Source organism: Apostichopus japonicus, chromosome 19, assembly GCF_037975245.1.
Source record: "Apostichopus japonicus isolate 1M-3 chromosome 19, ASM3797524v1, whole genome shotgun sequence".
NCBI lineage: Eukaryota > Metazoa > Echinodermata > Holothuroidea > Aspidochirotida > Stichopodidae > Apostichopus > Apostichopus japonicus.
In genome coordinates, this window is record NC_092579.1 from 6,120,926 (window position 1) to 6,141,830 (window position 20,905).

General features: G+C 38.6%; 1 protein-coding gene across 1 annotated transcript in view; it reads left to right on the plus strand.

The window, feature by feature from the left end:
* Positions 1 to 573: 573 nt before the first annotated feature.
* The window catches only part of LOC139960191 (meiosis regulator and mRNA stability factor 1-like), a 31,825-nt gene continuing 11,493 nt past the window's right edge, over positions 574 to 20,905 (plus strand). The window contains exons 1-22 of the mRNA XM_071958370.1: positions 574 to 715; positions 2,650 to 2,706; positions 3,531 to 4,859; positions 5,263 to 5,465; positions 5,772 to 5,889; positions 6,327 to 6,493; positions 6,894 to 7,069; positions 7,923 to 8,107; positions 8,805 to 9,218; positions 10,249 to 10,361; positions 10,960 to 11,135; positions 11,786 to 11,866; positions 12,388 to 12,561; positions 13,427 to 13,597; positions 14,706 to 14,866; positions 15,376 to 15,584; positions 16,310 to 16,417; positions 16,945 to 17,067; positions 17,623 to 17,668; positions 18,295 to 18,497; positions 19,670 to 19,894; positions 20,625 to 20,852. Coding sequence (XP_071814471.1) covers positions 2,685 to 2,706; positions 3,531 to 4,859; positions 5,263 to 5,465; positions 5,772 to 5,889; positions 6,327 to 6,493; positions 6,894 to 7,069; positions 7,923 to 8,107; positions 8,805 to 9,218; positions 10,249 to 10,361; positions 10,960 to 11,135; positions 11,786 to 11,866; positions 12,388 to 12,561; positions 13,427 to 13,597; positions 14,706 to 14,866; positions 15,376 to 15,584; positions 16,310 to 16,417; positions 16,945 to 17,067; positions 17,623 to 17,668; positions 18,295 to 18,497; positions 19,670 to 19,894; positions 20,625 to 20,852 — 4,632 coding nt within the window. The 5' untranslated portion in view covers positions 574 to 715; positions 2,650 to 2,684. The remainder of the gene's footprint in view (positions 716 to 2,649; positions 2,707 to 3,530; positions 4,860 to 5,262; positions 5,466 to 5,771; positions 5,890 to 6,326; positions 6,494 to 6,893; positions 7,070 to 7,922; positions 8,108 to 8,804; positions 9,219 to 10,248; positions 10,362 to 10,959; positions 11,136 to 11,785; positions 11,867 to 12,387; positions 12,562 to 13,426; positions 13,598 to 14,705; positions 14,867 to 15,375; positions 15,585 to 16,309; positions 16,418 to 16,944; positions 17,068 to 17,622; positions 17,669 to 18,294; positions 18,498 to 19,669; positions 19,895 to 20,624; positions 20,853 to 20,905) is intronic.

The window sequence follows — 20,905 nt, forward strand, 5'->3', positions numbered from 1 at the left end:
GGACACACCTCCTCCGTAAAATTTATCCATTAATCGCATATGGCCCTTCCACGAGTATTCACGCTCCCCCCTACACCCCCCCCCCCCACGCACACGCATAGCTACAATAGCTTCAAGACACGCCACTGTAAGGTTTGCTCAGAAACGTACTGAAGGGACAACAATTGACTGCAACAAACACAACGACACTTTAAATTGCTTACATATATTGGTATTATTAGAAATACAAATGGCAAAAAGTATTAAATTTAAGCGCTTTGACGGAGAGACGAGAGACCTATCGTAGCTACTTTTTCGGTGAGATCATTAAAAAAGTTCACAAGTAAAAATGTCACGTCTTTTATTCTGTGTTTCGTAGAACGTCATTTATACGGTGGCCCAGAAAAGACATTCTATCAATACATAGTGCTGTTACAAAACGTAATCTTTGAAAAGCGACATCTATAGCCTATGAGAAAAATTCTGTTTAGTATATTATATGGTCGATTTTTTTATTTGCAAGTTTCCTTCGAAGCCACCGTATATAATCAATCAACACTGGCCGTTTCATATCACTCGTGCAGTGTTGATATTATTATTTGTACTAAACGCAGCCTAGTCAGGCCTACGAACAACGCACGAGACCTGAAGCAGGGATTCCACAATAGAACGAGCTTGCTAGCAAAGAATATAACCAGGACAGCTGAAATTTGCGCTTACAATGCTCAAATCAAAGGTCCTACAGCTCGTCACTACACCTTGCAAGGACTTTTAAGAGCCTGGTGAGCTCTTTAGTTGTCCCGTGATTAAATCAACGGGGTATCTGATGCAAATATGCTTTGCTCTTGCCTCATTGGTGATACAGTAGCTTAGCCTAGGCCTCTATCTGTGCCTAAACTACGTTAGGAATAGTAGTAACTGCCTAACACTAACAGTTGAGTTAGGCCTAGGCCCTAGGCTAAATTGATAACAACTGTTAAGGCTTAGGCATAAAACCTCATTAAATTATGCATTCAGTCTCGACCGTCTGAACAATATTTTTGATAACTTTGTGTAGGCCTAATAAGTATGGTAATCACTTTTTTGCCTGAATTTTGTCCCATGCACAGAATTTGAGGGAATGAAATATTCAGACATTGTGTATGCACCCTTGTCATCTGTGCGCGCAAATGTATTGACCTTTCCGTTCTCAACATAATATGAGGCTAATTATTTGGCTAGCACCACTTCATATACCGCCTGTACCTCTCTTGCATTCTTTCATACAATGCTTCCGTAGCAGCTATTCGAAAGACACATTGAAGTACGACCTAGTAGAAGCATGGTGGGCTCATAATTGTTGCACTTAAGGATTTGATCAACGATGTCTATCAAGGAAAAACCCAAAGCACTCAACTGTATGTGCTTTTCATATGTGTAGTTCCTCAGAAATGTTATGATCTCAAAATATTTAAGGTTCTGTGCTTATGCACCGAACAATTGAGCAGAATTTGACCACAAAATGTCTGCCGTGTCAAGTTCTTTCATACCCCTAAATTGACACATCCGTCGATAAGCTTACTGTAGTGTAGGGCTTAGTATACATCCATTGACTTTAGATGCTGTTTGCTATGCTCTGAGCCTCTAAGCTCAGACAGGTCAGGTCCCAGAGAGAAGTGTTATCATATTGAGCTAATTTTGGTTATTTTTAGGGTGTAAGATTTCCAAATGCCCAAAAAATGTGCAAAACTGGGGGGAGGGTGTTAAAAGCTTAAAAAATACCACAATTTGGTCAGCAAATAGCTGAAATGGATTCAAACTCATGAAATATGTAATTGTACTTGACTGCAAAAAGTTTAGATGGCCTGCTGGAATCGTTGCTAGAAATAATTGAAGATGCATCAATTACGGGGGTGCGTCAATTATGATGCCTTAAAGGGTGTGAAGACTCGCGCAAAAAGAAACGAAAAAAAGAATTTTTTTGAAGTATTTTAGCCAATGGAGATCCCCAGACACCCTAAGACAATGGAGGGAGCTGTCATTAGGATCCTATCTAATTCTGTGAAACATGACAAGCTGACTCCTATGAAGACTCCTATGAGGAATCACTGTTGGACACTTTTGGGCAAACTACCTGCACATTCACTAAATTCACACATGGTGCCACATATTCGAGCTAATATTTGTTTTTTTATTCACTCATAACTAGTACAGTGTTTGCCCACTGTTCTTTTGGCAAGTTTATACACGTCTGATCATCAACCAATCAGAATGCTTGTTTGATGTGTTCCCAATCACTTTCACTAAACTGAGTTTAAGCTTTGAGCATCAGTAGACATTGCAACAAAGTCATCAAAAATAATTGGACTTATACCTGTGATTGCTAGTGGTATATACAATAACTGTGTTGTTTGTTATTATTGAAAACAAGCTCTTTTGAAACATAGCTTCTCGACTACCATAGATTGAGAAATACAAAATCTTTGAAGACGATGAAAACATATTCTGAAAGTTACTCTGTGTCGCGATTTCATTGGACACGATACCTTGCAATACTTTCATAAGTAATATTGCTAAGGGTCTTTTATTGTGAAACTGATTAAACATAAATTATGTAGGCCTAGCCATTTCTCTATCAACAATGATCAATATGCCAATGTAAAATAGATTTTTTTTTTCTCTACTCCTTAGTGCTCCAAGGCTGCCATTTTGACTCGTCAGCTATAATGAGCAGGAGTGCTGATGAAGGTGAGTTATCCTCCTGGACAGATGGGCCCAATATTATGATTCAAACCTTTACAATACTCTTTTCTATGGAATATTAGTTTCATCTTGTATCCTAAGTTTCCCTTTTCTAAAGCTAACATCAATCTTTGCAGTTTGTATGTAATCATCGGAAAACTCAGTCTTGGGAAAATATATGTACCTTGAAATAGGTATGAAGTGGAATTAAACATTATACCTGGAATCATTCATCTGGTATTGCTTTGCAAACAGGATGGCTAACTCTCTACAAAAAAGGCAAAGATATGTACATCAAGATTTGTACAAAAGAAAACTTGTGAATTGTACGAATTGAACAATATTCAGAAAATGAAATTTGCTAGTCGAAAAGTATTTGCTCTGAATTGTCATTGTTATGGCTCATTGCAATGATATGGTGTGTGTAGTGTGCAACTATGACATCGCACCGGTTTCCTTCAAGTTCATTTTGGTAGAATATCAGATAACTGCAACTGTCAATATCTCAAAAATGGTACATAGGAATTGAATGCAAATAGGTTATGTTCCTCTGTAACATATCCAAAAGAAATTTTTACCTGGACTATTCATTTAAAGTCTGTTTTTGCACTGCTTCATAGCCCGGTATGTTTAAAATGTAATACTCTACCCCAAGGTTAGAAAATGTATCCTAAATTTGATGCAATGTTTGCTTTTGTAAGGCTCATATTTGACAGTACTTGTTAACATTCTGATATTGGTGTTGGGACATTTCTGGCCTAAAATAACTTCTAACGATCTCACCCATGCACATCAAAGATTACAGCGTAGTGTTATTTGTCTGATTTCAGGGAAGGACAATGGTCATGGCAGAAACGGGGGCAACCCAAGACGTGGAAATGGCCGCTGGAACAGAGGGCGCTCTTACAACCATAGCTACCACAAAAACGAGTTGGAGTACCACCAGCAGTATTTGAACCGACCGCGTAGTACCAGTCCTGTGGACCATCCATCATACCACTCTTACAACAATGGACAGGTGCCTAATAATGCCTATTATGGCACACACCAACTTCCATTCAACAGACAACAGAAGAATTTCTCGACATTTCGGAGAAACTTCGACCATAGAGATGGACTGCCAAGGTTTCCATATCAGCAAAGGAACTACGGGTACGATAGAGATCGCTTGTCGGAAGACCAGCAAGGTTATCGTGATCAGGGAGGTTATTTTGGACAGCGACCGGGGGCGTGGGGACACCGGTCCAGTATGGACTTTCGTGATTTCAGCTCTCAAAGCGAGTGGCACACACAGGGACAACAGAGCTACCCCAAGACTGAATTCCACTCTAGCCCGGGACACCGTTCGGCCAGTTTCGAGAGCGGTGACGACTCAGACGTGAGGGAAACGTCCGATTTTTCCAACACGGATGAGCAAACAAACAGCAGCAAAGTCCACAAATCTCCCTCCAGGAGGAAGAAGCAAGTGAAGAGAAATCTTGAAAAGAAACAGAATGCCGAGGTGGCGAGTCCACAACCGACTGGAACACCGTCGTCAGTCGCATCAGGGAACCTTGATGCGACCGTCCAGCATCTCCAATCGCAGGTCCATCTACTCCAGCAGCTGAGTCAGTTTGGTATGCTGGTATCTCCACCGATGGTACCTAACATGGGGGCCGCACCCATGTTCTCCATGCTCCCTGGTTATCAGCCTCCTGCAGCGTGCGCCTCGTGCCACTTGGGTAGCGTTGACATGATGCGGCAACTGACGTTGGGAACTAGTTTCTCTCCCTCGACGCCCTCGATTCCGTCTATATCTCAGGCGACGTACCCCAACACGGGCCAAGATTCTCAGGACATTCTGGCCATGCTCCGTCAGAGCGGAGACAACTCCCTGCTGCAGTGCCAGGAGTGCGAGAAGACGAGTTGCTCCTCCATGGTGGATGAGCCCATCTCTCTGCTACCTCGGACGGAAGACGAGGGTGGCATTAGCAAACCTGTCGTAAATAGCTTACCGGACCTGACCTCTAGCCCCAAGAGATTATTCCATAGCCCTATCAGAGCTGTTCCTTCCCCCATCAGGAGAAATCTTGTTCCTGTCCAAAGCCCACTGACTTCCTTCCTAGCACAATTGAATGAATCGCGACAGTTTCAAAGTCCAGACAGGTCAAGTTCCAGAGGTAATTAGTAAAAGAAGTTTCCTGTAGCTATTATATTTCTAGTGACTGTAGTTTGAGTTAATGGCAACCGACAAAATGATGGCTTGCCTTGGATTCATAGATACCCAACCCCTCAGTTTGATTAGTACCTTGAGATAGTGAAATGCCTTGATTTGATGGGTTCCCTGAGTTGACAAGGTACCTTGATCACAAGGAGAGACCTTGTAGATATATGGATAAGATTTGCCAACATCTACTTCATGTGAACCCTGTCAGATACTTCAGAATTGTCAGCCATAAAGTTGCAAATTATGTTGGCATTGAGTAGGCTATATATAACTCTCTCCCACTTTTCATCGTTCATGATTAATTCTGGTATTTGAGTCGGTCTACCATTTTTCTCCCGTATCGTTTTTTGCAACAGACGATAAGTCAGACAATTTACCACCAATCGGAGTCTTTTGGGACATTGAAAACTGTTGTGTACCGAGTGGAAAGTCAGCCTTTGAAGTGGTCCGTCGAATCAGGGATCGTTTCTTTGAGGGTCACCGAGAGGCTGAGTTTATGTGCGTCTGTGACATCAAGAAAGAGAACAGTACTGTGATTGAGGAGCTGAACAATGCGCAGGTGAGTCATATCTACCGAATATTCATGAACTGCCAGGAGCAGCGGCCTGGCATTCTTGGTCCAACTTTCAAATTAAGTCGTCTTCTTTAGTTCTGCCTTGATTAATATCAGGATTTTTTGTTTCTATTCATAACTGCATTTGCTTTAGGTTTGATAAGATGTCAAAACATTAGGATGAAAAGTGGAGATAAAAAAAACCCATTTTGAACTGTAAGTTCTGTTAATAACATGTTTAGTGCATGGTAGCTAGTTTTCACAATCTTCTCACGGTAGATATTAGTTGTCCTTCTTTTCTCTGTTTCCCAGGTAACGGTGGCTCACATCAATGCCGTAGCCAAGAATGCTGCTGACGATAAGTTAAAACAAAGTCTCAGAAGGTTTGCAGATACCCACAGTAGACCAGCCACTGTTGTCCTCATATCAGGTAATATGTCAGCTTTAAATATTCATAAGGTATAAATACAGTTCAGCCAGTTTTGAACTTGGTATGGGTAAATAAAACTAAGTATAACTTAACCAACGGATTCAAAGGCTAGACAAATATAACAATACCTCGTTGTAACCCAAACACATAAAAAGGGGGCATTATTGTGAGTGTTCAAAACTCGACAACTTGTGTCATGTTAAGTTTAGATCGGACAGTCTGTTACTTGTACTGTTAGTCCTCACTTATATACTTGTAGATATTGCTAGATATGCATTTCCATTGGTAAACCATGGGATAAATAAATTAGTATAGTTAAGGACAGAATTACAGTGTTGGTCCAGTGATTGCCCACTTTCGTTCCGTTTTCGTGTTTCTCGATATATTCATCAAACGTTGGTGAGATTTTTTTGTTTTGTTTTTTGTTCCTCTTTTAGGTGACATCAACTTTGCCCACGACCTATCGGACCTGCGGCATAGACATGGTTTGAACGTGATCCTGGTCCACAAGAGTGACTCCTCAGAGGCGTTAAAGTCCTGCGCTAACAGCCTCATCAAATACTCAGACCTGATCACTGACCTGCCATATAGATCCCCTAGCAAGGTAAGAATTCTGGCAAAATGGATAATGTTTGAGGGTGTTGAGGTCATTGGAGGTCACAGGTATTAAAGTCCCTACCTGAGGGATTCCATTCAATCACATTATTTATAGATATAAAAAAATAAAATTTATTTTTCTTCATCCCATTATGGTTTACTAATTCAACAATTGTTGTTACATTACTGAAGTTATTTGAAATTGGCGTGGGGATGGGGGAGGGGGTTGGACTATGACCCATCAAATTTGTCATGATGCTCTCAAAAGTTTAGGGAACCTCCGAGGGCTATTGTCACAAAGGGCTTTAAACAATTGTGGAGCTTTATTACTAGCCGTCACTGAATATTCCTGTTGGTGTGTGACCCTGAGGGATTGTATGTCATGTGTCTTGTTCTTTTCTTCTCAGCACCAGACCGTCAGCGAAAGTAATCTTTTAGCGATTCACAATCTTCCGATCAAACGAGCCGTCTCCTCGGTCAGGGTGAGGCTAGAACAGCTCTCAGAGAACTGCGGCGGGAAAGTGGTCCACTTATCCAACGGCACCGCGGTGATAAAGTTCCCCAACCAGGAGAGTGCTTTCAGGTAAAACAAAGAAAAGTGTTTGAAAACTTTTTGTGTCTATTTTGTTAATTACAATATGACTGTTTATTGTGTTTGACAGTACAGAATGTGTGAACCTCATGTTCCTTTTATTTACAGTGCGGTGAAATCATGTTTAGACTGAATCTGCAAGCTATGACTCACTCTCACTCTTGAAACCTCAGATTCTCTCAGGATAAACTTGAGCATAAAATATACAGACACATTCACTTACCATGTGGCTGCAATACATGCAAGAGTGATGTGTCTGCCTTGCACAGTGTCTAATGGGTACAGCTAAATATCAACTAATTGCACATTTGAATGATACAGGCAATTTGCAGTACAGCCTGCCACGGACTAAAGTCAATCCAACTCAACTTGACTGTTGTAAGTTGGAAATCCCTCGCATAGGTTGATGCATGTGGTTAAGGTCACAACTGATTGAGATTTTGTCTTTTTTCGATTTGAGTTGTCTTCAGTCACGGGAACTCAACAGTTAGTGTTTTTTTTTCAGCTGACAGTCAGCAAAATTAGAACTGCCCAGTTTCAAGAAGTGTAACCAATCACAGGGAAATGATTTTAATTGTGGTCTGAATGGGCTCTACTCATGATAAGCAGAAAAGATTCTATGTGTTACATTCATCAGTCATTTCACTGTAGGAGTCAGTTGTAACACTTTGGACTGTGAAGACTATTTAAAAAACGAGGTCCCCAAACAGTCGTATTGTGCTCGGTTACGTTCTGTCGGGGCAGTATGTGACTGGCTTAATTCCTGCATCTCATCCAACTCATATCAGTGAGTGAGTTAGAAACCCTTTCCAAAGTTGTTTCTATCTTTATTAAATTCCCACAGAGCTAAAAAGAGACTGGAGGGAGAAAACGTGTTTGGGAATCTGATATCAGTGGCATTCCAACGTTACAACGGTGGTTACAACAACAGCCCAAAGTCATACAAGGATAACAGGAAGAGAGGCAGCAACCTGGATGACAGTCAGAGGAGCTCACCTTGTCATGATGTGGATGCCCAACAGCACGAAGGTAATGCTAGTTCATGTACTACACAACATCATGAAGGTAATGTTAGTTCACAAACCTCACAACATCGTGAAGGTAATGCTAGTTCACATACCTCACAACATCATGAAGGTAATGCTAGTTCACGTACCTCCCAACAGCATGAAGGTAATGCTAGTTCACGTACCTCCCAACAGCATGAAGGTAATGCTAGTTCACGTACCTCCCAACAGCATGAAGGTAATGCTAGTACACGTACCTCCCAACAGCATGAAGGTAATGCTAGTTCATGTACCTTACAACATAGGAAGGTAATCCTAGTTCACATACCTCACAACAGCATGAAGGTAATGCTAGTTCACGTACATCACAACATCATGAAGGTAATCCTAGTTCACATACCTCACAACATCATGAAGGGAATGTTAGGTCATGTACCTCACAACATCAAGAAGGTAATGCTAGTTCACCTCACAACATCATGAAGGTAATCCTAGTTCACATTCCTCACAACAGCATGAATGTTATGCTAGTTCACATACCTCCAAACTTGTTCTGTGTTACTCCTTAATTTATCTACCTTAGAAGGTCCCTTTGGAAGTTCTCAGTCTAAACAAGTTGTACCATGCACATGGTTCAGTATTGTCATCATGTTTTATTAGGCTTAAGCATTTTCTTGGTAGAATTTTATGGTAGTATCATTTGACTGTTCCTTTCAAAGGCGAGGACACAGCGAGCGTCCCGAGTCCTGCTCGGGTCATCCCCAAAGAACAGCGGGAAGATGGTGCAGCCAACCAGAAGAAAGAGACCAACAGAAATGTCAGTCCTATGCCCAGTGTAACTCCCTTCCAGAAGAAAATACCAAACTGGACGTCGTTGCCCTCCACTCAGTTTCGGCCTCTGCAAGAGAGAAGCTACTCCCCGTACTCTATGAATAATTCCCACGACATCAAGTATCGGAGATCTCCAGCGGGGGACAACGGGGTCTGCTTCAGGTCCATACCGAGCGTCCAGAGGGTGACCCCTCCAATGAATCAGACCCTCTTCCTTCCAGATGGGGGTATATCTCCTTTACCGATGAAGGGAACGTACAGAGCACCGACACCAATCCAAGTAGCTACTAACCAGACAAAGAGTAAATACTCCTTTTAAATTGTTTCAGTTTTAAATAATTCAAAGCAAATTTTCCCAGTTCTCAATTTGTAATGAAGATTTGCCAGTGGCTAATCAAAATGCTCTATTAAATAGCTTATCAACCAGTAGCCAATCAAAATGCTCTATTAGTAGCTTATCAACCAGTAGCCAATCAAAATGCTCTAGTAATAGCTTATCAACCAGTAGCCAATCAAAATGCTCTATTAATAGCTTATCAACCAGTAGCCAATCAAAATGCTCTATTAATAGCTTTTCAACCAGTAGCCAATCAAAATGCTCTATTAACATCTTATTAACCAGTAGCCAATCAGAATGCTCCATTGATAGTTTATCAACTAGTAGCTAATGAAATTCTCCTTAATAATAGCTATGCAAGATTTATCAGTTAGTTCAAATTTTGTGTAGCAGCTAAGAAGGCTCTGAATTTTGTCTCCTATAAGATACCATTATTCCAGTGTACAAAACTGCTATACATCTGTGCACTTGCATATCAATTTGACCATTTTGCATAGCATTTTGCGATGCGACACTTGATAAATTATTCCCTAGATTATAGTGGTTTTATATTTGCAAAGCCCCTGGAATAGTTCCACTTTAAGACATTGGTCAGTCCACCGCCAACATTAAACTTTTTAACTTCAATTTTTTTGGGGGGTTAAAGGGAATTATAAGAAGTTTAATTAATTCTTGTTGGAGCAGTGAATTAGGTCCACTTTCATGCACTAACACAGCCAACTGTGCTGTGATTTGGATTCGTAACAGTAACTCTATCAGTTGTCTGTTTTTATTGATCCGTACAGAGGAGTTGCATTGTGGGTAACTACTCTGTGGGATTTGAATACGTTCTATGGATAAACTATATTTGGTCTTTGAATTCCTAGCCAGGGGGTTGATTCAGTGTGTCAGTGTCAGTCTCAGTCAATTCTGCCTTACCATCCAAGGAAGATGTGTGTACTGATGATTGGAATCAGTAATATCGTCACCAAGTTGCTTTACATTTTGTCTTTTAGGTCAGTGGGAACCTCCACCCGGTGTAGACCTCCTAGTAACCAATCTGGACAACAAAATGACCAGGAAGGAACTCAAACGTCTTCTCTCTGCGGCCATTGGCAGACATGCAAAGGTGAGTTACGTACAATTCAATGTCAGTAAAATGTTAATGAGTCTCGTCCGAATGACTCTCCTTGTTGGGAGAGACTCCATTGAGAAAGGCAACATATTACAGATGTATTAAAGATTGAAGTTTCAGTCAATAGAACAACAGTCAATTACACTCTCGGTACAGAGTTCCTTCGAGGTACATTAAACATTGCTATCTGTTGCAAAACCGTCTACAATATGTACATTCTTTGGGCCAAATTGACAGCCTGCATAGTGATGTCAACTTGATTATTCCCTACTTTAAGATCAGATGTTACATAATCATGTGACCTATCTCATCTACCATTTGATTGGTCTAAACAGCCATAGATGCAAAGGGTTGCCACCAGAGACCAACAGCGATGTAATAGCTCCAGGGTGTTGAAATATATCTGAATTTAGGTCATGATATGTTGTTGCTGTGTAAGCAATGTGTCTCAAGAGGCTTGTGAAAGTGTTCAATTGCAACCCAACTTGTTTTTCCTCACGTTTGGTTTCTCATCTTCCCAGACTGAGTAATACTTTTTGCATTCTCTCAGATGTCTCCAATTAGGTCTGTAACTACCTTTCTCTCAATGCAGGTCCTTCACATGAAACTATTTGCACCGACCCAAGGCCACTTTCAAGCCACAGTCCGAGTCCCAAATCAGGCAGATGCCATGAGGACCCTACTCAAGGTCAATGGGGCCCCGATTGGGGCTTGGAAGATAGAGATTTCACTCCTACCAGCCAGCGATAGCAACGCTGACAAACTTAGGTTTTGACTTTTTCTGCTTTCGTCGTATTCGTAGTTTAGATCAATTGGTTACACGTCACAGCATCACTATATAGAGTGTTCACATAGATGTGTAGGCAGTCCTGTACATGAAAGTGTGACACTAGTTATTACATGTGAGAAATTTTCACGTGATCCACCAGGTTAAAATCATACCACTTTGTCGGTGGAAACCAATTACCAACCGTAAAGTTCACCTGAAATTTAACTTTCAAACTTTTTGTACCTGCATTGGTTTTCTTTTCTACTATATCTGTTCTTTCATTGCAAAGTTTGTACACTCATTATAAACACTATCATAGTCTTTTTTCTGGAATATTATTTGATTCTGGCAAACCAGTAAAAAAAGTATCCAAGGTTAGTTAATGTAAGCTCATTCTTCGTTTTACACGTACAACAGTTGTCAGACTCAAAATATATCCTTACCATATATTGTGCAAGACTGGTATAGTAGATTGACATTCAAAGGATAAAAATGGTTTTGTTAATTTGACCTTCTTCTCCGCAAGACTTCGTCCTAAATTTGCTTGATATTACTTTGATATGCACTCCTGAATAATAAAAAATAAAGGTGGTGAAAGTTAATTATGTTTTAATCAATAATTCTGTTCTGTTCTTTTTCGTATTTTCAGACAAATGGTGATTCCATTGTTACAAAGCAATGGTAGCTTTAGTTTGCCACTGACTGAATTTAAGAAAGCTTTTCAGCAAAAGTAAGTGTTATATCACTACTCCCTTGACACCCGGTATTTTATCCCACAGTCGCCATGCAAAGTGGCTTATTGAGTCAATATCGATATCTTTATCAATTTTATCCAAAACCAAAGATCCAATAACAGCATAGTCCATTCTTCGATGAAAGCCCAGTGTCGTAGGCTGAGCGTTCATATTGCTTTCAAAGGGGTTCTCTGTTTTGATAGAAATTTTGAGTATGAATATATTTTCAAAACTCTTTAAAAGTTGCTTAAACTAAAAAAGTTTAGAAAAGGTACTTCTTCTGCAGATATTGGCATTTTGCTTCTTAACCTACTAACTGTACCTTCTATGTAGCTTCATGCAATTTTATGTAAGATATAAACAAGTGCAAATTAATTGCCTCACTTATTTGCACCCAGCAACTTGATAAAAAAAAAAAATGATCATGGATCTTGACAAGATGCACCCGTCTTATCTGTGCTCTGGTCGGTATAAACTCTCACTTTCTTTTCGGTGTAACGTTTGTTTCCCTTTCTAGATACGACCAGGTTGTTTACACCTTTGACCTCTATCAGATACCGGAGACCGTCACCCTGAGGGACACCACGTCGGGCAAAGTTATCAGTCTGAGTAACCAGAGTCGTCCAGAGACACCAAACATTCCGAGTTACCTCTCCAGTTCCTCCAGACAGTCGCCAATGATACCAACCAGGTATTAAGTCAAAAGCTTAAGAAGTTTACCAATGACCCCATAAATTTCATAAATTTATTGTAATTTGAAACAAATAAATAAATTTATTGTAAAGGTTAAATTTATTGTAATTTAATTTCAATAAATTAAATTTAAATAAAGTCAAATTAAATTAAATTTAGTCAAATTAAGTCAAAAATTTAGTCAAAATTAAGTCAAATAAGTCCAAAATTAAGTCAAATAAGTCCAAATTTAAGTCAAAATTAAGTCAAAAATTAAGTCAAATTAAATTAAAATTAAATAAAGTCAAATTTAAATAAATTTATTGTAAGGTCAAATTTATTGTAAGGTCATACTTGAACGGAGCATTATGTTAGGAGTCCATATTTATGGATAATGGTTTCATGGTGACTGAAACAGTGTATTTTGCTTTCCAGACCTCCAGGTAGTAACTAGCTAAGAAGTAAACATTCAACCCACTCTCATAATATTTGAACCTGCGCTCACACAGGACAAATACAGAATACTCTAATCATTTGGTAATGCATCATGACACACTGAAAACTGACCAAGGCAAAGCATGCACCATGTATGCACAACCAGCTGAACTCTGTCATCTCGCTCAGGGATGGTGCAACCTCGCTTACCAGAATAAATCAGGGGTATCAGGACCTCTCCTCCTTATCTCCCCCCCCCCCCCCCAAGATCATGCTCATACTCATTCATACAAATACAACCTGGTGAGAAATGAACAAATGATGGTATTCATTGAACAAAGTATTCAGTAATAATACTTAAGATCGGTGACAGCCTCATTTTTAAGATCAGCATCTCATGTTATATTTGAATAAAAAAACCTTCAGTAACTTGACTATTTTTCCTACAGGGATTCGACGCCACAACCGTGCGCCCGTTGGTGTCCATTGCATATCAAAGACATTTCGAAGGTGGTCATTGAAGAATGTGTCGATCTTAACATCTCCGTTTCCCTGAGAACATTCAGTGCTCAAGTCCTCACACTCTTAGAGATGCACAATGGTGCTATTTCCCTTGCTAGGTAAAAATAGTTTGACACCAATTTCTGTTTCCAAAAGGAAATTTATTTATACATTTTAGTGGAATATGTTTTTTAATTTTTATTTCATGATATTTATTATCAGAAAAATCAGACTTACTTTCCAAAACGATTATTTGCCCTCTGAGATGTTTTGTAATATTAAGGATGTAACTTCTACAGTGTATACCCCCATCCTATAAAGGAATGCACTTTCTGTGATTCTTGAATTTGAGTGTAACATAACTACCTTAAGTCCTACCAAGTATAGTAAACCCCGTAACCCCCTCCCTCCAACACCCTCCCTTCCTCTCCTCTTTTGCACTGTAAGAGGGTGATGGAAGGTCAATTTTCACTCAAGTTATATTCCCTTTCGTGCTATCTTCCTACTCTTTTGTGGTCCAAATTGTCCAGTTAAGACTAAGAATTAATTGATGTGATAAGTTTTGCCGTTTGCACTGTTTGTTTAATGTATACCGCAAGTTGAACATTTCAATTCAATTTGGCTGATAAAATTTTTAATCATGCGTTTATAATTTAACAATAATTTTCCATTTTGAATTTCCTATTCTAGAGAAGAGTGATACATTATGTGGTTTTTGCAAGGAATTGGTCTGAGTCTAGTCCTGTAAGTCTGTCAAAAACAAACCCAGAGCGAGTCTAAATTTGTACGAGGATATACTTACTCATTACAACGTTAATGATACATAGATAATCAAACCAAGTTGAAGACTGTAGTCTTGGGAGACCTAACCACTACATAATGAAATATCCGGTGTGTAGTCTTGGGAGACCTAACCACTACATAATAAAATATCCGGTGTGTAGTCTTGGGAGACCTAACCACTACATAATGAAATATCTGGTGTGTAGTCTTGGGAGACCTAACCACTACATAATGAAATATCCAGTGTGTAGTCTTGGGAAACCTAACCACTACATAAGGAAATATCTGGTGTGTAGTCTTGGGAGACCCTACCACTACATAATGCAATATCCAGTGTGTAGTCTTGGGAGACCTAACCACTACAAAATGAAATATCTGGTGTGTAGTCTTGGGAGACCTTACCACTACATAATGAAATATGCGGTGTCTTTCCTCCGTCGACAGTTTTCCGGTCTGTTACCGAGCCGAGTATACATTTAACAAAGATGTCAACGGCGTACCCCTAGAGCACCTCATCAGTTGTGTTAAAGGGGTCTTCATCATGGTCGGACATGACACCTTTAAGTACATCTGCTTACCCAACAAGAAACAGCAGGGTGAGGATGGTGAGTGGATTATTTGGTTTCAAAGTTGGTTATTTCTGGGGGAGGGGCGGGGGGAGGGGTGGTTCTTGGGGTTTCCTTTAAGTTAAAAGCTTTACATCAACATCATAGTGAAATCTGCCAGAAGTTAAGGACATAAAATAAAAACTAATGCAAATCAGATTTTAGACTTCTCCAAGGGCTTTAAGAATCATTGAGGAGCAACTTGGATAAAGAAATTGAACTGAGGATGCGATTTTTTAGTAGTTAGGGATTCCTGCAAATAAATAGATGTTAATGAACTTTCCTTTGTACCATTGTTCTTTACTTCCATTGTTTTATACTAAGATAAAAGAGTCACGTGTGTTTTTATTGTCGACTTGTTCAACTTCCTCTGGATATTATCCTACTACTTTAATAAAGTGTTGCATATATAATTTCTTTTTTTTTCTTTTCTCTGTATGCCTTTGTTTCTTTTCTCTCTATTCCTTTGTTCTCTCTAATGTCATTGTTCCTTCCATCCCCTCTTCCAGGAAACAAAGGACCGCCCCTTCTACCACATCCTTTGTTTAACTTTAGCCGGGAGGTCATGGATCTGTTGAAGTATTCTTCCCTCTGTAAGGTGGACTACCATAAGTTTGCCACGGAGTATCACCATAAATTTAACAAGCAGTGCCGGGTAGCCGACTACGGCTTCCTGAAACTCTCCGAGCTCTTCGATGCCATCTCCCAATCGGTTCAGGTGAAGAAAAGAATTAGGGATATCAAAACCGAGATTTACTCGATTCCATTAATAAATTTGCATGTGAATACAATACTGTTGATTGCTTAATACATGAATAATAAATTAATAATTATTAACTCAAAGTTTGAGGGTGATAGTTCTTACATAGCAAGACATTACTCAGTTCAGCATTCTGGTTGTCTCAAAGACTTTTTACCGCCTCAGATGGTATCTCCCTAATATAATACCAATTTACCCAAGGACAAATGATGTCGAATGTGATCCAAGTGTGACGTATTGTTCATTTGAAGTTAAAAAGAACAATGTTTTCAATCAAGTTATTAGAAGTCATAAAACAATTGATTAACATTTACATTTAGTAAATGCAGGAAGGAGCCCAAATCATCATCATCAATTTCAACCTTAAAGGAGCATTCCATAGAATAATCATATATATTTTTTAAAGCTGAATATCTTGTTAGCTGTGGATACATTACTAGCACTCATTTGTTTTGGGTACTTTCTTGGACTATAACATTTGAAGACTACAATTCTGCCTAAATTCATCTTTTAATGTTGTTTGAAGATTGTCATGTACGTCAGTTTTATGCGCTGACAAGAATACTGAGTAGAATGCAGTGTTTACATTTTGCTTAGTAAAGTATGAAGGTGTACAAAATGTTGTCTTTATTTTCTCTGGTTTAGTTAAATGGGGTTCTTTTTCTGTCTCTCTCATTCATCAGGTACTTGGAGAGGAAGACAACAAGATAATAACTCTGAGTCATCAAACACAGATGAAAAGGTTTGCTCAAGATGCTCTGAAGGTTCTACGATCCCAAGCGAGTAAACAGGTAAAGAGAATAGAATTAAATCATCAGCCACGTCCAATGTTTCATTTCTTTGCATACAGGTCACGGTAGGGGGGGTTATGTAATAATAATATTGTTTCTGTTTTACTCTATTATGAACAGCACCCCCTTTTATCAGTCGCCACTTAGAAAGGAGTTTGCTCTTTTGAAAGCGATGGTGGTTTAAATGTTAAACAAACATCCTTCCATGGTCATTTACAAGACACTTGGACTGTTCCCTACTTAATAATTTCCGATGCGTTTACTTTCATTTCTGCACTCTTGTTTCCTTAAAATTGAAGGCAAGTTCCGAACGGCCATAAACACCAGCGACTAATTATCAGTATTTTTGCTAGTTTGTTGAGTTGAATAGTACTTACTCTATTTCACCTGTTCTCTTTCAACCTGTTTTCTCTATTTTGTTTTTTGCAACTGTTTCAAATAATTAAATTTGAAACCTGTTTTTTTTTCCTTGGATCAACTGTTAAAAATCTCTCTGTCTTTGAGCTATTAATCTGTTTGTCCATCAGGTCACAGCAAGGGAATTTCCGATCGCCTTCCAACGTATGTTTGGAAGAATGTTTAATCCTGCAGAGTACGGCCTCTGTAGTCTGCTAGATCTGATCTCGGAACTCACAGACAGCCAGTTGGTGGTAAGTACTTACCATACTTGAGTCTTTTCACTTTTACCCCCCCCCCCCCCCAAAGAAAAATCTAGCATTTGAATTTGTGAATAAAGCCCTGACCCCAACTGCATGTTTCTTGTTCTTGATGAGTGATTTGCTTGTCTAACATGTATCAGACTTCATATTGCAAAAGAGGAGAGAATAATAATTTTTTCATGTTTAATCGCAGAAACGGTAGATGTCTTATTGCATTTCCAGGCTTTTGAAATTTAAAGCTCTATTTGATAGATGTTTTACCAGGTGCATGGTGGTCTAGAAATTGATTATTGTTTTTGTTTGGAAATAATCAAATACTAAAGAACTAGAGAAAAACAGATGGGGGTGAGGTAAAAGGGGAGGTGTTGAGGCAGGTTGGGGAAGGGGGCTAATACGTCGATGCAACTCAGCAATTTTTTCCCCCTGAATCGCGATATAAAATCAGTTACATGACAATGAAACATCATGTCATGCTTTCTGTTAGGATTGATTACACCATCGTTATTAGACAGGTCACCCTACTTTAACTGTTTGTTCCCCATGTAGGTCGAAGGTCAAGGACTTGATATAGCTCTTTCCATTCCAAAGAGAGGTAAGAATTTTTTGCCAATTTTCTTTCTTTCTCGTTATCCCAGTTCAATCAGTATATCATGGCACCATCTTTTAGTGTTATACTTGGATTTTACCAAAATGTGATTTCACACAAAATTGACAGATCTTATGATGTATCTCTCCTCTGTGAGGTCATCTTAATCTTCGATTAAGTATGAAATTATTTCACTCGTTTTGGACAATATTTTTGTTACATTCTGTACTTTCACATCACACTTTTACTGACGGTACGAGCAGTATGATAAAGCTTAGCAACCGTTCATACTGTCAGTACTAACGCTGCGAAGCATTGTGTGAGAGGATAGTGTAGAGTGGTATTAGCAGTACAAACTTGACCCATTGGCTGTCTTGTTTCTGAGTTGACTTGAATATGTATGGCTCTTGTTTGTTCGTAGTTTATTCATGATTTTGAACCAACTTGACTCTGCTTTCTATAACTTACCTGCAAGTTCAATCTGTATCAATAAAAAAAAAATTTTTTTTATAGAAAAGCACAAGAATGAATTTTGCATTAATGGTAAATGTTCAGCTGAAATGAGAGCCAATATTTCCTCTCCCATCATCAAACTTTCTCTGATTTTTATTTCGGCCCAAAAAATTTGACAGAACAAACCAGCGAAGAAATGATCAAGTGTAAGAAGTTTGGACGGGAGGTTGTGGAGCTCCTGAGCGACGAACCGCATCACGCAATCAGTTTTGCACGGTTTATACCGACCTACCACCGGTTCTTCAACCGACAGTGTAAAGTAGGCGAATATGGAGTCAACAAACTGGTGGATTTATTTGAAGCCCTGCCGGACGTCGTTAGGGTAGAGTTTATTGTGTTTTGTCTCTGTTCTGTAAATTAAGTGTGTACGGTGATGAGAAAAAACTGGTGTTGTATTTACTTTTGAAACCTTGCCAGGGGATGTCAAGGCGGATATATATATATATATATATATATATATATATATATATATATATATATATATATATATATATATATATATATATATATATATATATATCCGCCTTGACATCCCCTGGCAAGGTTTCAAAAGTAAATACAACACCAGTTTTTTCTCATATATATATATATATATATATATATATATATATATATATATATATATATATATATATATATATATATATATACATATACATATACATATACATATACATATACATATACATATACATATACATATACATATACATATACATATACATATACATATACATATACATATACATATACATATACATATACATATACATATATATATATATATATACATATACATATATATATATATATATATATACATATATATATCTTGGTACTGCGAGTAGATAAAACGCAGGGTCGACAAAGTGATATAGCAAACAAAAGTAGCGGGTAAGAAATAATTTAAAGTGTAACTTCCAGCACTGTATTTATTTTGTAGATGGTTTAAGAAAACTGCTTGCTGCCCATTTTTATTCCACTTTTGAATTTGTGGGTAATGACCCCTTTGTCAATATGAGGCTCATCTATTGAAGTGGCTGGATAACTGAGTCTAAACACACAGACTATTTAGGTTGGTTACTCACTTGGAAGACAAACTCACTCAATTGATAAACGATTTTTTTATTTTGTCAAAATAACATGTTTACAATGCGTAGCAGAATTGTCTATCAAACAATGGATCAGTGTTAACATTTAGGCCTGCACTGACCAGCCTACGTCATCATCAATTAAAAGGAGAAAGTCCCAGAGATTTAGCAAACTTAAACAGCTGAAAACGAAAAGTGTTAAAAAACAATACTAGAACTCAAATGGTTCCTTTTTTTTCTTAGACTAGGACATGTCAATACTAAATTTTCTGCCTAAATTCACCTTTTTAAAAAACGTGTGCATGGAAAGATGGTAGTACGTGGATAAAGCTTTGTATCAAATTCGTTCTCTCTAAATTATATATATAAATATTCTCGAACCTTTTTCTTTCTTCGTTTCCAGATCAGCGACGATTTGGACAAGAAGATCATCCTGTCAGATGCGGAACGATTGGCCAACCTCTGTCAGAAGATAAACCGATTCCTCCCTCAGAGCAGAGACAGGTCGATGACGACCGCATCAGTGGCGCCGACATTCATGAAATATTACGGATGGTCTCCCAACTGGCAGGAGTTGGGGCTCCAGCACTGCCGCCATCTTCTCTCCGAGTTCCCGCACGTCATGGAGGTGAGCGGGCGCTCCTGGCGGGAGACGACTCATATTTTTACTTCCCGTATTTATTTCAAGTTACCGACTGTCGACTTTAGCAAATGGGAAACTTGCCAAAAAAGAATATAGTAAACGGTCGTAGCAAAACTACGTCTCGACCTATTTTAGTCTTGGATTTCTTGTGATCATTGTTGCGCTGTTATGCAGAGCTTTCATTGATTTGGAAATATGATGAATTGTCAGTCAGTTTAAGGGGATGTTGATGCCTTGTGTTATTTTGTGTGGTGTGGTGTGGTGTGGTAGTATGATATCTTACATTATAAATGGCAAGTGATCAAAATAAAATTAGGATTGCAGGTAATATCTGATGATACTGTGAAGTCATATACCATGAAATCTTATAATTTGATATCTTACAGGTTTTAATTGGATATGATATTTTACAATGTGCTTGAATATAATATCCTAAAATATTGTCTGACATCACATGACTATGTTCATATCATGTCTCATGATGTGATAAGATTTGATATCTTAGGATGTGTATTGAATATGATATTTGTATAGTGTAAATGAATACATGTGATTGCATAGCATATTATACAATTTAATGTCTGTTATGATATCTGTATGAGATATCTTGTAATTTTTTAATTGCAAGGTATGCGTAGACATTTATTATGAAAAGATATAGAATTTCTTGTGTTTTTTCTTTAAGTGATTCATAAACTTTTTAATTTTTTAATAGATCTTCAAAGATGCTACTTCTGAGAGAGTGTTTTCAGTCGAGCCTCAACATCTCAATCAGCTGACCCATCAGGTGCTTGTGGTCCTCCTAGAGACCAAAGATGGCCGTCTTAGCGTCTCTGAATTCTCCCCCAGGTACCAAGCCATCTGGCAGGTTCCTCTAGTACCGACAGAGTACGGCTACAGTCAGTTAGTGCTGCTGCTGAAAGCTCTTTATCACGTCGTTATAGTAAGTGGGTCGTTACCAGTTCCATATCATAGTCCTTCAGTAATGTTAGTACC